The sequence below is a fragment of the Sinocyclocheilus anshuiensis genome, unplaced genomic scaffold, assembly GCF_001515605.1.
Source record: "Sinocyclocheilus anshuiensis isolate Anshui unplaced genomic scaffold, SAMN03320099.WGS_v1.1 scaffold728, whole genome shotgun sequence".
Classification (NCBI taxonomy): domain Eukaryota; kingdom Metazoa; phylum Chordata; class Actinopteri; order Cypriniformes; family Cyprinidae; genus Sinocyclocheilus; species Sinocyclocheilus anshuiensis.
Genome location: NW_015555767.1, coordinates 1,046,757 through 1,062,876, shown reverse-complemented (window position 1 = coordinate 1,062,876; position 16,120 = coordinate 1,046,757). Strand labels below are relative to the sequence as shown.

Genomic DNA, 16,120 nt, shown 5'->3' with positions numbered 1-16,120 from the left:
TGCCTGCGCTCCCCCGCCCTTTCCAACTACGTCTCCACAATCGTAACTCTGAGCTAAGACGTCTGACTTCCCTCTGTCCAAACTGGTACGCGAGAGCCCTCCCCTCCTCTCTCCGCACCGCCTTTTCCGTTTGCCACCCTCGCTTGGGCTTGACCCGACTGGTGACGTAGGAGAGATTCCGTGGTGCCCACAGCCGTAGGCGCGCGCTGCGCTCAGGTATAAATTGAGCCCGGGACCCATCATTCGGCACTCTCTCAGTCGCTCCGACTCAGGAACCAGAGCATCAGCGGAGATAGCAGGGAATCAGTCGCTAAACTCCTCAGGCTAACTCGCTCTCGGCTTTGGTTCGGAATGGAAACATCAACTTTTACGCGGAGCCAACGCAGCTCTTTTGCGCACAGCTTTAAAAGTGAGTTTCTGCTTCTTCTCTGTTCATCTTTATTGTGAATATGCTTTTGAAATGCTGATCTTTCGTAAGTATCCTAAGTAATGGAAATGCATTTAAAAATAATTTAAGGATTTAGAATATGATCAAACAGGCTTTCGAGAATGCTTGGTTTTATGCAGCTACAGATGGTTAGAGTATATTTTGTGTTTGATGCGTAAAATATTTAGCATTTATGTATCAGTGCTTTAAATTATGATTTTATTCAGAGTCTTACCAAATGTACGCATATATTTAAAAGTTTAAAGTTAAACTTGGAATTATATTTAGATTCAGGGAGATAGAGAGAATAATGTTCGGAATGGTGGGTTGTAAAAATGTAAAAAATAAAATCAAAATTACAACCTGCAATGATAAGCTAAATCGCACTTTTTCGACCACTTCAAACTGAATTACTTATGAGCCGAAACTCCGAAAACTTCTAAAATCATGTGTTAATGAGATAAATTATTGTCATAACGTAAATGGATGGAAACCAATATGTTGTTACAATGATGAAAACATTTTAGTGCATTTGTAGAAATTCGTTTGGAGGTTCGTGAATTTTTCAACATCAAATAATTTTATTATCATGAATGAATGTATATGAGACTTAAAGACCATTTTGGAGAGCTCTCCTCTATAGACAATGAGCAGGGAAATTGCGCGTTAGTTATTAAGACTTTGTAATGTGATGCACTCCTCTCTTTCCATCAGGCACGCTCTCCCTATGGCTGGTTGTCTGGCTGGTCGTGGTAAAACCCGTGCCAGCGCAGAACTGCCCTCACCGGTGCGTGTGTTACCCGACCCCCATGACAGTGAGCTGCCAGGCGCAGAACTTCACTATTGTGCCCCACGGCATGCCCTACGAATCCCAGCGCGTTTTTCTGCAGAACAACCGCATCACTGAACTGAGAGTGGGGTCTTTCGCTTTTGGCACACAGGTAAGGATGTGAATGAAGGCTCTATGTGTGGGACAGAATAAAACATTTAATATTTACATTTGTAAATATACATTTGAGAGTATATTTATGAGATACCAGTCCTTTTAACTGTCTTATTTACTAATTTTGTATTCCTTCTCAATATCTTCACCTAATTACCTTTTCCTCTCTCTACCCTTTCCTTTCCTTTCCTTTATTTCTATCAATTAATCACATACCAGGTTTTGTGGCTCTTCTCCAACAACATCACCTGGATTGAGGCCGGTGCATTCAGCGAGCTGCGCGATCTGGAGGAGCTCGATCTGGGCGACAACCCTCACCTGCACCGCCTTGAGGGTGGAGCTTTCCGTGGCCTGGAGAAGCTCCAGAGCCTACACATGCACCGCTGCCGGCTGGCCGCCCTTCCCCATGACATCTTCCACAAGCTCTACAGCCTGCAATTCCTCTACCTGCAGGAGAACCAGCTCCACTTCATCCAGGACGATCTCTTCGCTGACCTGATCAACCTCAGCCAGCTCTTCCTGCACGGCAACCGCATCCGCACTCTGTCCGAGAATGTGTTCCATGGCCTGGTCAACCTTGACCGTCTGCTGCTGCACGACAACAGGGTCCGTCAGGTCAATCGCCGTGCTTTTCGGGACCTGGGCCGACTCACCATGCTCTTCCTCTTCAACAACTCCCTGGCAGAGCTGCCCGGTCAAGCCATGCGTGACATCACCTCCATCGAGTTCCTGCGGCTGAACAACAACCCCTGGGCCTGCGGCTGCGAGGCTCGTCCCCTGTGGGAGTTCTTCAGAGGCGCCCGTTTGTCCAGCTCCGAGGTTCTTTGCGCTTCACCTGCTTCTCGTCGTGGAGAGGACCTGCGCTTCCTGAGGGAGATGGACTTCGCCCTGTGCCCACTTCCTGACCCCAGCTCCCTCTCTGGTACCACCACCACCACCTTCAGCACCAAGACCCGCTGGTGGTTCTCCAAGAACAAGCCAGTCAGCACTTCCAAGGGCATCTTTGAGAAGAGCTCCGAGACCAAGGCATACCCCTTCAAGTCCCAGTATCCCTCAATCACATCTACATCCACAAAGTATGAGCTTGGGGAGGAAGAGGCTCTTCTTCCCAAGCTTGACCCAGAAGAGTATTGGGCCAACTATGGCAATGAAGATGCGGGCATCACCTCTCTGCGCTGCTTTGAGCTTGAGTGCCCTCCCGAATTCGACTCTCTGCCACCATCTTCCTCTTCTTCTCGCTCCTCATCTTCTGTTCTCTTGCTACTCTCCATGTCTGTCTTGACTGTCTGCATCCATCTTCTGTTTGGCTGAATCTGTCGGTCTCAGAAGAACCCTCTTTCCCCTCATTTTTTCTCCTCTCTGGAGGAAAAATCCTGTTTGCTCAATTTAACTCTTCAATGCCTTGATTCCTGTTTACTATCAGCCTCACCTGTATCTTTGTTCTGTTCAGTTTGAGCCTCTAGTTCCTGGTATCTAGAGGGCACTAGACTGATTTAGGATACAGTGGGTAAGCAGGGAACGTTGGGCAGTGCAGGCCCTTAATGGAAACTAATGAAAGCTGTTCAGAGGGCTTGGTCAGTTAGGCAGATACTCGGTCCTTCTTTTTTTGAGGACAAGTGTATTCTAAGCCATCTCTGTCATAGTCAGTGCAGACAGAGGATAGACATTTCCATCTTAGGTTTACGTACAATATTTGTATGATTTTAGACTTTTTATCCACTCTTAAGTGCTTCTATGAAAGTTGTAATTATAGCTTGTGATGTCACTATGACACTCTCTTTCTAACAACACTACAGCTCCATTATTTCAGTAGTTAGTTGGTAACAATAGCATAATGAGCAAATCTTTTGATTCCCTTTGGAACGCAGCGATCGAATGTTATATTTCATCTATTATAACAGAAGGGTCTCAAAATCATTCAGGGCTCGAAAAGCACAAAAGGAACGGCGTGCACGGCGGTGTTGCTATAATACAGCTATAATTTAAGATGCACAGAGAGAGCGAAAGCATGCACAGCAGAGACAGAGAGCACGCACAAGAAAAGGCGAAATAATTCATTACATCACCCACCAGCTATGACAGCAATTATCACTTGTGTAAATATGACATCTTGGCAGAGGGAGCTGTAAATAATGCTATGAAAGGCCTTATGTTTGTCACTGTTCTGAATGGCCAAGAATGTCACTGTGAGTAACATCTATGATATTATTTCTATGGTCAGTGCATGGAAAGATCAGTCGATGATGTGAGAGTGTGAGAATGTTCTTTTTTTTTATACTGTATGTCTTTAAAATACTGTTAATATGTTGAGTCATTGCTGTAAAATACATTATCTACATTGTTCCAAGACTTTCCTTTGTTTATTCGTCTTTTCAAATTCAAGTGTAATGGATTTTATCTGGATATTCTCGCAAATTCCATCCTTTCTCATTTAAAGTATAGATTTTAAATCAAACCAGTCAACAGCTTGCAGCTATAGTAAAAAAAAAAAAAAAACCAATTGGCAAAGTGTTAAAACTAGGACTGAATCCAAGACAAGGCAATATATGAAGGACACTGTGGAAAGGCTGTTTCTTGAAATGAATTGACTACTGTGGAAAAGCTGATTGGAAAATCAGAAAAATACACTTACTGACAGATTGGTCGACATTCAGATTGTCTACTATTGGTCATGAACATGTGAGGAAAGAAGGTGCAAATACAGACTGGGCTGCTCTTGGTGGGCTTGCTGAAGGCAATGGCTTTCTTTGGTGGTCTTTGCCTATTCCTCCTCTTTCGAATTACAATAAAGAATCGAAATGCTTTAGGGAAAACAAACAGGGCAAGGACAAGATGAGAGAGAAAAAAGGAGAGAAAGAGAAAAAGAAATGCACGGAAAGCAGGGGTGGATGTGGGCGGTAAAGGCAAAGAGATGGATGATAAAGGATGGAAATGCTGATAAAGAGAAATGCAATCTAAAGTTCCTTAAAACAATAGGTAAAGATAGGAAACATTTTTTGATCTACCGTTAATTCTAGCAATATCCTGTTTTGTGTTTACCCTGAGACAGTATTGAAACAAATAATACTGATCTTTCTGTCCCACAGATGTTTCTATGAAATATTTATGTCTTGTAAATGTTTGTATGATGTGTCAATGTATATCTCAACAGAACGGGTAAGGTCAAACTGCCTTAAGGTGCTCTCGAGTGACCATGTTTGTGAGGTTGCTCACAGATGACCAAAGCATTAGTTATACCTTTTTACCCAGAATGTATGCATCATGTGCAATTGAATGTAAGAATGTGAAAGAATGAGCTGTTCAATCTTTTCACTACAACACAAAATGATGGACAGAAAGCATGACAAAAGAATAAATGCTTATCTGTGAATACGAAACATCTCTGGTGTGGGTGTACTTTCTTTATATCTTCATCCAACGGCCACAACTCTACAGTACAATCTCACATGCTCACATGTGCCTTCTCTCCCTCGCATCTCTCAGTCTGACCTCCCTTGACACATACAGACAGACAGACAAATAGACAGACACACACACACACACATCTACTACTCACCGCTTGCAAAGTTCTTTGAAGGCAACATCATTTACTATAACATGCAGTTACCATGCAACGCACTGGCTGCCATTCAGAGCTTAGTTCAGAGTTGCAGAGTATGCAAGACGTGTGCACACCGGCTAACACGAGTAAACGCACCCCTGAGGCTGACAAAAAGATGCAAAAGGATGATGTATTTAATGGAAAAGGTATTCACAAAGCACTCCAGCTGTGGTATTGAATTGGTTATTGTTAATTCAGATTCAGAAAGCCTTTCTTTATCTTTCTATCTTTCTAAAGCTGTACTATCTTTTGCAGATGGCTCTCATTGAAAGAGCAGCAAGATGGAGAGAGTTTGCTTCAGTCTCCCACCATGTGTAAAGGCAGGCTGTGCTTCACACACACACACACACACACACACACACACATACATACATACGTGTGAGTCCCGGTGAGAGATTCAAGTGCTTTTTCTCTCAATTCCACAGTAAATCTACCATGAGAACTAGAGCCAACAGGCTGCTTCATTTTTCATCCAATGCTCAATCTTCAGCCTGTTTGCATTACAACTTGCACTGATTGCGGATTAAAGATATCGGTGTGATGTGAATCACGTCTGTGTAAATATTTTGTAGCTTCTGACAGACTACAATTAATCTATTACTCAACTAGTGAATCAATCAACAAACTGAGTAAACTCTATATGGCCAATTATGATGCATAAGTCTTTATGATGCATAAGGCCTTTGAATGTAAGACATCTGCATCTCGATGCTCCCATTGGACTGAGTACAGTTACGCAAATAGTCGCTTCATCATCCCACCCACCATCTACTCAACAATGAGACACAATAAGTTGGATGGCAATTGAGGGGTGGCGACCACGTCAATATCGCTGAATATTAGATGAAGAATGAGTCACTGAATCACATGAATGGGGGATATGTGTGAGGAAGAAAGAAATGGGAGGCAACGACTTGCTTTCTGTTTTTTTATTTGTGTGCGTGTGTACGAGTGAGTTTACCGGAAGTTGCTCATCACAGCAAGAGTTTGGAAGTGTTGATAATCGCCCCCATGAGAAAGAAATGTCAAATAAATATCGTTACTGGTACATATTGACACATACACATGGACACCCCTGTGGTGTGTTGTTCAGTGCATTTATGCAGAAATATGCAGACTTTTGTGAGCTGCAATTGCATTTTCTCTCTATGAAACATGATTACAAACTTATAAGCACAAATTTCTAATTTCTAGCTGCTGCTGGGGTTTCATTCGGTATAAATTAGCAATAACTTTAATATATTCCCACAACTCTGTCTAGAGTGCAGTTCAGCACACCTCAAAGCTCTCGTTATGTTATATATTCTGTTTGCTTTTTCACACTCTCTCTTCTTTCGGTCTTTCTGCTCGGTTTGACGTCATCAGCTCCTCTCTCACCCCTCCCTCACCTGTCCCTCTCTTGTTTTCCAATTCACTCCGTTCTTTTCCTCACTTTCTCCAGCTCTTCTTGATATGAGAATGTCACATTTTCCTACCTATCACTCATCATCCTTGACTTCTCCTCTTTTCTCCATCTTTTGGGCCTAATTATAGGTGTTCAGGGCCCAGTGTGGCTGATTAATGAACCTAAGGATCGATTTGTGTTGGAGGCCCAGCATTTAATGATGTCCTCCTTAATGATTGCCAGCAAGATTATCTGTTGCGAGATGAAAATAAAAAATGGAGGGGGAGCTGATTTGATGCATCAACTCCCATTCATCTCTTAAACACACTGACAGGTTTTCATCTCATATGTTTTGATATGCTTTCACATGTGTAAGGAGAGTGCTGTAAAACTCATACTGCTCTGCGTAAAAGGATGAAAGAAACAGTGGCTGACGTTAAAACTTGAAAGGGAAAAGGGAGACAGAGAGAGAAAGACAGACTGCAAGAGACATCAGCAGGGCTGAAATAGTGTGTGAAGCGGTGAATAAAATGCAGAGAGGAGTGAGAGGAGATGTGAGATATTTGAGTCACATTCTTGGCAGATTCTGGCGCCACAGACATTTGGAGAGTTTATGAATTGCGTATGCAAAGTCACACAGTTGCGCGGGTGCACACATACACACTCATTTAGCCCTAATCACACATTCGCAGAGCGCTGCACTCTTCCCGCAGTGAGGCAGACGGTTTTCAAATGGAGTGCGTCATCGCTCTCATCAGTGGACCATGGAGGCTTCACGTGCCTCCACTGCCTGCGTTGCAATCTTACACACATACCTGCAACTCAACTGTTTGATGGTACTGTTTTCGTGTCAACTTAAAGCAAAGACCTTAATCCTAAACACCCCTATTCACTGCACCCATACAAGACTAATTAAAGCTGTCAGTTAGGGGGATAGTTCACCCCCAAAAAGAAAAAAAAATGTCATCATTTACTCACTCTAAAGCTGCTCCAAACCTGTATGAGTTTCTTTCTTCTGTTGAGTACAAACGAAGATACTTTGAATAATGTTAGTAACCAAACAGTTGCTGGTAGCCATTGACTTCTACAGTAATTCTCACTACTAACTGTAACTAGTTGCTTATTAGCATGCAAATTACTAGCATATTGGCTGTTTATTAGTACTTATAAACCACATATTAATGCCTTATTCTGCATGACCATATTTTAGATCCCTTAATCCACCCCATACCTAAACTTAACAACTACCTTACTAACTATTAATTAGCAGCAAATTAGGAGTTTACTTAGGGAAAATTCTTAGTTGAATATGTCTTCCCTATTTTAAAGTGTTAGGCCTACCATTTTTTCCATACTATGAAGTCAATGGCTACCAGCAACTGTTTGGTTACCAACATTACCAAAATATCTTCTTTTGTGTTCAGCACCTGACTGGTCGTGAAAAAGCAAGCCAACCAGCAGCTCAGTATGGTTAAGCTTGGGGCAGGTGTAAGAGTGGGCTTTAGGGATTGGGACCAAGACATTTGTCCTGACCTCTCCATATAAAGCATACAGCTTTGTACATATTATGTATTAGGATAAATGCATATTCAGACACGGGGTATGTATATGAGTGGATGTCTTTTTTGTGAGTGCACTGAAGATAGTTTGAGAACGGGCAAAACATTGTTGCAACTCCATCATCGAGAATTTTTGATTGCATTTAAGTTTCATCTGTGTGAAATTATTGGGTAGTCAACATGATGTCAAGCAGCGACAGCTTATCATGTGTGAATTATTATGTGAAATGCAGGCTACAATGGACGAACCAAGGTGATGTGCCAGCTGCCACAAAAGGTGAATACACAGGAGTGTCACTGACTAGGCGTTCGAAAACTGCCAGTACCATCTGCTTGCACTTATTTCTGCAAAGACAGATCACACAGTCTTGCTTGCATAAAGACCAAATCAGTATCCAAGTTGGATCTAGCAGCAGAGATGAGATGCACACTTTCATCTCTAAGGGGCCATTCATGCAGGAGGTGTTCTTGCATTCAAAACAGCTAGACAGAGCAGAACGCAAGAGGAGACAGTCTCCTGATGTGCTTTTTTCCCCCAAAGCTGAACTATTTTTAACTAGACATGGCATCTTATAAACACATCACTTATGGCAGGCAATGCTAAAAGTACATCACTATCCTGAGATCCTGACTAGTCCCAGCACCTATAAATTGTAACCTATAAAATCTTTATGGGGAAAAAAAGTTAATGCCCATGTGATTTGGAAAATTACCCATTGAGACTGGATAATTTGCATATACCAGTCTAAGCCTGACTCCTGAGGATGTGTAAATAGCGTTTTCTGATAACTGACAGTGATTCTAACAGTTTGGTGCTGTTTTTCTTCTTAATAGCAACATATTTTTGTCACACTATATTAGGTGACACTTGTGAAGGTATAAATCTTGAGGATTATTTCAGTTTTGCTTCCCAACGACCCACACTACACTATTAATACATTTTCGCCAGACAGTTGGTGACGAAACAGATTAACAAATTAAGCATCATCCCTTTTTTCCTTCTCTTGGCAATCTTTTGATTCTGCATCTAGAGTCATAAGTACTCAGACCCTGGCACCCACTAATACACTCATATGAATAACATGATTATCTGCCCAGCTTTCCTATTGTGTACTGAATGCTCAGAGCTTCCTATGATGAAGCTATAGTCACATACTCATTTATTTTGCACTTTGTGCTATGTCCAGAGTTTGAGATGCTTCACAACGTCCAATATCATCTGCAGTATTAAGAACCTATCACTGACTCACATCACAGTAAACAGTTACAGACAGAAGCTAGACATCTGTCGGCTGTACTTGACATAATAAATATATCTGTCCTCCTCTTTATCGGAATTTCACACTGTACTGCTTGCGTCTTTACTGTTATTAGATTATTGAGGTAGTTTCATCGCAATAAAAGTGCTTTGTAATGTTTTTACAAGTGGGCAAAAATCTATACTTTTTTATTTGTGCTGTGTTCTTTATTATACCTAGCACTGTTGTAACGTTTATGTGTCCTTAAAGGTGCAGTAAGTGATTTTTGAGAAACGCTGTTGATATTTGAAATCACAAAACAAACACACCCCTAGCCAAAAGGATCACACCTCTATCTTAATAGCTCCGCCCCCAAATTCTCAAACATGCTATGCAGCACAGGCAACTTCATCATGAGTGGACATGCCCCTTACTGGTGATTGGTTAGAAGAAGTGTGTTTTGATGCACGGTCCGATCCACTTTCAACAGTATTTATCAGAAATCACTTACTGCACCTTTAACCTATAAAGTCTACTGTATCATATTTGATATAAGGCCTCTAAATCATCCATATGTTTTGTTGAAAAACTTGTTGTACACAATCTTCTACATGATTTCTATCATCTGATTAATAGTTTATACTGTTTTAATCAAGTAAAAGTCCTTTTAGTATAATTCTAAAAATGTCCACCTTCAGGTTGTGGTACACACCCTTTTGCTGTGAAATCTTCACTGATCTTTTTTTTTTTTTACAACCAATTATGTGTGGATAATCAAGTAAACCCATGTTACTGCAGTCCAGTAAGTGCTCAGTTTGAAATATTACTAAGAATATAACATTTAGTTTATATTCTTAGTAATATTTCAAAATGAGCACTTACTGGACTGCAGTAACATGGGTTTACTTGATTATCCACACATAATTTGTTGTTAAAAGTTAAAATGTGAGTATCAAATATGATAAATCAGACTTTTGAGAAATGTTTATTTGTACATCTCTCAATTCTCAGTCATCACTATGTTGCCCCCCCCCCACAATAAAATCTACAGAGGTTTGATCATAAAACTAACCATTTAAATATCGTCTTACTAAGATGTGACAAGTAATATTTATATGCATTTTATTTATGTAGTCTGTTATACTGTTATAAACATCACTTTGATTTACATTACAAGCTATTAGAATTTCATCTTATCTTTTGGCCATATAAATATCAGAAAATTTCTCAGTTTTGCTCAGTTTGGACCTCTGAATAAAAAACTATAAACTGTTCCATTTCAAAAAATAGATTTTTCAGAATGCTATTATATGTCAGGCTTCACATATACTGTTTGAAAGCTTTGATTAAAGCTTAAAGCTTTTTAATTAATATTATGTCTATGACTATATTTATGCTTCCTTCCTGTGTTCCTTATAAGTCTTTTCAGTTTTCTGTCCCTCATTTTTCCACTTCACTCACACTGTCTTTCTCTGCATCATCTTGTCTACATCCTCCCTACTGCTGTTTTCGTCATTCTCTTTTGTTTAAACTCCTGCCTCTTCTCCTTCTCCACCCTTTCTCATCTCTCCTCTTCAAACTCTTTGGCTCTTTGTTCTACTTCCCGCCTCAACCTATTTTTGCTCCTGCTTGTCTAGGCAGTGCGTAGAAGGATCTCAGTGAGTCAAAAATAACCCAGGACAGATGCAGAGTTGTGCCCTGGGACACTCACGGATCCCCTATCATCCCTCACAAGATGGCCGACAATAATGAGTCATCCGCTGCCTCTATCCATTCATCTGCCTATAGCAGCCTGTGCTCTATTAAAGAATGAACTCTCTTTTTCCTACACAGACGGACGGACGGACGGACGGACGGACAGACAGACAGATAGACAGATAGATAGATAGATAGTAGATAGATAGATAGATAGATAGATATCTGTCAGTGGGGCAATCATGTGATGGTTTTTGTAAAGCATACACTCTAAAAAATGCTGGGTTGTTTCAACCCAATTTTGGGTCAAATACGGACTAACCCAACTGTTGGGTTAAAAAGTTAATTTAAAAATGTATCCAAAATTTAACCCAACAGTTGGGTTAGTCCATATTTGGGTTGAAACAACCCAGCATTTTTTAGAGTGTACATTCGAAAATACATATTATTACCCATCAGGTAACTGTGGTTTGATGAGAATTGTTTGAGGCGGGAGATGAAGGCATCTGGAATGTTCTGTTTTACCTTAAATACTTTTTCTTCACCGTCTGATCCCGAAAATCATTTTTAGTGTTTCATGGGCTTCCGATGCCCTCAAGAGGTGAAAGTTTGCAACAGACAGGTCCAATGACCCAGATTTTTCTCTGCTGTTCAGTATGGTTTTTATTAATATTGGAAATCTGTTGATTAGGTCAGTGGCAATGTATTGTTTGTTTATAATCCCTCTGTTCATTCCATAACCTAAAATTGTGCTGCATATTCACTAAAGTGACTTAAAACAACAACAATAAAGACAGTCAAAGTCTGAAGGCATAAAAGTTTTGGTTTATGTGTAAACGCTTCAGTATATTTATACAGATCAACAATGTCAGTGATGGTTTTATTAATAAACGCATTTTTTTTTTTTTTTTTCAGATGAATAGCATATTTATTTACCTTTTTTTTAGATACTAGAAATATTGGGCTTTCTTCTGCCCACAAGTCTGATACACCTTGCCACAAAATGATACAAATACACACTGGCCACGAGGGGGCATCATTGTATAAATATCATCAAAGTATTCCTAACTCCTAAGGCTTATAGGAAAAAAGTATTTAAACGATCAAAGCATATTTGAAGAAATATGAATATGTAGTGTAAATTCAAGGGGCAGAATTTGTAATATTTAAAACACACTTGTTTCAGCTCTATGTTTATAGCAAATGCATTGATTTTGGAAATGATTGAATAGTCTATGCATTCAAGATCACATTCCATAACAGAAATAAGCTTGTGTAGGTTACAAACCACCAGTAAACACTGAATGACATTGCTTGTTATGCAAGAAGCAAACAATGAAAACAAACAAGAAAATAAAACGTATTATTCAGATGTAACTGCTTAAATGTTAGTTCTGACCAGGTGTGACTGTTTAGAATATTTTCATATAAAACCAGTAGAAACATTACCCTACCTTCAGGCTTTGGATAAATAAACTAACATAAATGTAAATGATAAAGAAATAGTTTAAAATGCTATTATTATTTACTCACCCTCATGTGGTTCCAAACCAGTGTGATGTTGTTTTGTCTGTGGAACACAAAGTGATAAATTTGTGACAAAAGGACAACAACAAAAACACATAAAATTATATATGATTTGTGAAAAATATTTAAAGTCTTCTGTTATCAAACAACAGCTTTGCATGTGGAACAGATCGAACTGAAAATCATTCCCATCTCCTCCTTATTTTCTCTCATTTTATACTTCATTCTGCATTTACTGGCACCAAAGAACATGATACTTCAGAAGACTTGGAATATGGGGGCACATACAGTATATGGGTCCACCAGTCATATCACTTTTATGGTTTTGTGCTTTTTGGAGCTTTGTTTTTAAAATATCAAACATTCTTGAAAAAAATCTCAGTTTAAGCCTTCATGACAATTACATTATATGGAGACAGTAAAAATACACAACAAATACACACATCATGAGAGGAGAAGAAACTTCTTTTTACATAAAATTAGCTAAAACAATGTGATCCTTTGTTAAAATGATGTAAAATCCCATTTTAACTGAAGATGGTGCTGTTGACATAGGTGGAGATCTTACTAAACATCCTGGGCCTAAATGTAATTTTTAGACATATTTTAATATAATAGGAGAGACACAAATGAGGACTTTATAAAGATTGAGCACTACACTGTAAAACAAAAGTTTTTTTTTTTTAAGTTGTAAATAAAACAAAGTTTACAATGTTTTACAAGAAAATATTAGTTAAGTTTCTGTTCTATTTTGTCAATGTGATTGATACCTGCAGTTTCTTTATAATTGTGAAATTAACTAGCAATTTCTGAGTGAAAATGGTCAGTGTACCTAATGCTGCACTATTAGATGATTTGTCAAAAAATACCACAGTCTACTTTAACCTACAGCTGTCCTTTTTTATTTTATTGTCTCTTTTTTTTGGTAAATTACGTGGTTCTTTGTTCCTGCTGTCCGTTTAATCCTCAGAGCAACACAAGCGTCTTGTCTGACTGCCTCCCTCTCAGACACACGTATTTAATGTCACTGTGTCACTTTTTATCCTTCATTAAGCTGTTTATGTCTGTCAGTTCATTACAGGCTAGAAAGTATTACCATACGAAGTTACGAACGATTTGGAAGTCCTACCACTGCTCGTTTTCGCAGACCTTTACATTGCAGGTATCCGTTACTCTTCATCAACTTCTGAGAAGAGATTCGAATGAATTTGACAAGTCCCATCAAACGCTCTCTTGCGCCTTTTCATTGGTAGCGCCGAATGGATTGACAGCAGATTTCGGCCAATGAGCTCACAGGGGGGCGGTGATGTCAGACCATTCTGGGAGGGACGTGGATGTGGACTGGAGCTCGTGCTGCTGCGCTGAGCTGGATGAAAATACGGTAAACCTGCCGTTAGCGGTAAACTACGCGAGCTTTAGCAGGTCACACGCGACAGAATATAGATTTAATCGAATATCGAGAGGAGCCAAAACTTGATAGACTTCGTATAAGCTCGAGTGAATGCAAAAATAAGGCGAAAGATTCATAGTTTGGACGCAGGCTAACGTTAACTGGCTAAGTGAGCCATCGGCAAGACCCCACCACCACCCAAAGATCGAAACGGAGATTAAAGTCATCATCTAATCTATTAAAGAGGATAACCAATGTCTCTCTCTCTCACACACACCAATCCTCTAAAGCAGCGACGCCAATGAACTGACAGGTAGGTCGCCAGTGGTATTATTTTATTTTAACGTAAAGGCTGTTTTGAAAAAGAGGCGATATAATGCTAGCTGTCATGCTAATAGTCTTGCCTAGCTGTGCTACTACTACTTGTGATTATATGGTAGTCTAACGCGTCCATATCTAGTAATTTGATTTCTTTTAAACCTGTGAGTCATTTATTCCAAATTATCTTTGCTGTCATTTGTCATATAACGTTAGCAGAATAAGTCGTATTTTTAGGGGGGTGACCACACATAGACTTGACATTAACATGTACTCGCTGCAGTTTTCAGGTAAAGGCCTAAAATATGCGAATCAAATACAGTTTTTTGTTGCAGTTTCACTGAGGTAGTCGATCGAAGCCCCGTTATGCTTCGCGCGACGCCACCGCCTTGACCGCGCGACGCCGATTCATGTCAGGGCCTAAAACCGTGCAGCTGCAGCGAAACACACCCAAAAGATACACACCGCCTCAAAGTAAAACAACGCCACACTGCTTTTCTCTTTCTTTTAGCCATTTAATCCTCTCACCTGATCATAACGAGATCGTGTTTATGAGTTTATGCACGTTTTGTGTTTTAATCATATGTGAGTCATTCATTGTCATCAGATCACCTGCTTATTAATGCCCTATTATTAATTTACTTAACAGTGAGTAAATATAGCAATCATTGTTTTCAAATGAAATCAGAACAGGGCACTAACCAGGTTACCTGCAATCAATGACTCACGTGTGAACGAAAACGTGCTGAACTTGAGGATATGAGCTATGCTGGTGAAAATCAAACGGTTTCTGGCTGTGGTCCAGTGATTTTCTTCGTGTAGGTAAGTGCAGGTCGCATAACTAGCTGTACCAAGTTAGATCTGGTGGTTGTCTTTTTTTTCCTAAGAGGGGCGTGTCTGGAAAATGAGGGTATGTGACAGATCTCTCTCTCTCTCCTCAGAGAATCAAAGAGAAACTTTGCTTCACTGTCACCATGTAAAATTGGCTGGATTAGTGGATTGTGGGAAATGCAGGTTGCCTCAGTTGGCAGGGAGCGTAATGCTACATGGCTTTAGGTTTCAGTCATTCTGTTGTGAAAGGACGGTGAGGAGGAGTCAAGAGAGAGAATTCACATGAAAAGGATGTATTGAAGTTGAGGAAGCATTGTGAGTGTGTGTGACCTGAAACAAAATACATGATTGCATACTCCTATATAGGGGTGGGCTGGATGACTAAAATTCAGTTTCACGGTATGACTAATTTTATTTCACAATATAGTTATTTATATATCTAGTTATTCTGAAAATGGACAAAAAGGGCTTTATATAATAAATAAACTCAAATACTTTAGAAAGGAAAAGTACTTCACCTTGTTGATTTTTCTTTTATTTGGTAAATTATTTATTTAGTAAAAACACACTCATCTTTTAGATTAATTGCCCTCAGGCTGACCGCATAAACACATTTCATTACACCAAATACACAAAATAATGTTCTTTTTAGCAGCATCATATGACCCCTTTGAAAGCAACTTGTATGTGCAATTAAACTTTAAAGGTGTTTCTGAATTATTTTTTAAAATCTCATGTTATTGTTTTACTTCAATCAGTTTATATAATATCTAAATATTTTAAATTGAAATATTCTATTCATAATAAATTACATTTACTTCTTTTGCATTTTGTAGGACATTATTAATACTTTATATTGTTTAAATTTGTGCCCAGGTACAGTTTTGCCATGTCTGCTTATTATACTGCATTTTAAGGGGCTTGTTTTGCTTTTTTTGTGATAACTGGCAACCCTTCACCTGGTGCTTTAATCATGAGAGGGAAGAGTTCAATAGTGACAAGAAGGAGAGCAGCGGTATGCAAACTGAACATCAGCTAATAGGGATGCTCCTATCAGGATTTTTGCTGCCGATACTGAGTACCGATTTCTTGTCATGGTGATCGGCCGATTCTGATGCTTCAAGCTTTATATAGACGGTTTCATCGGGCGCACGTGCCTGGCCCGAAGTTAACTGTGTTTGTCTGTGTTTGTTTATCAGTCTGGCTA

The 16,120-nt window shown here is 39.6% G+C and overlaps 1 protein-coding gene across 1 annotated transcript; it reads left to right on the top strand.

Moving 5' to 3' along the window:
* Nucleotides 1-214: 214 nt before the first annotated feature.
* On the top strand, nt 215-4,695 carry LOC107674267 (reticulon-4 receptor-like 2). The gene is made up of 3 exons (XM_016468208.1): nt 215-409; nt 1,142-1,368; nt 1,590-4,695. Exons 1-3 carry the CDS (start codon nt 352-354, stop codon nt 2,679-2,681), a joined length of 1,377 nt encoding a protein of 458 aa, XP_016323694.1. The 5' UTR covers nt 215-351; the 3' UTR covers nt 2,682-4,695.
* The last annotated feature ends 11,425 nt before the right edge of the window (nt 4,696-16,120 follow it).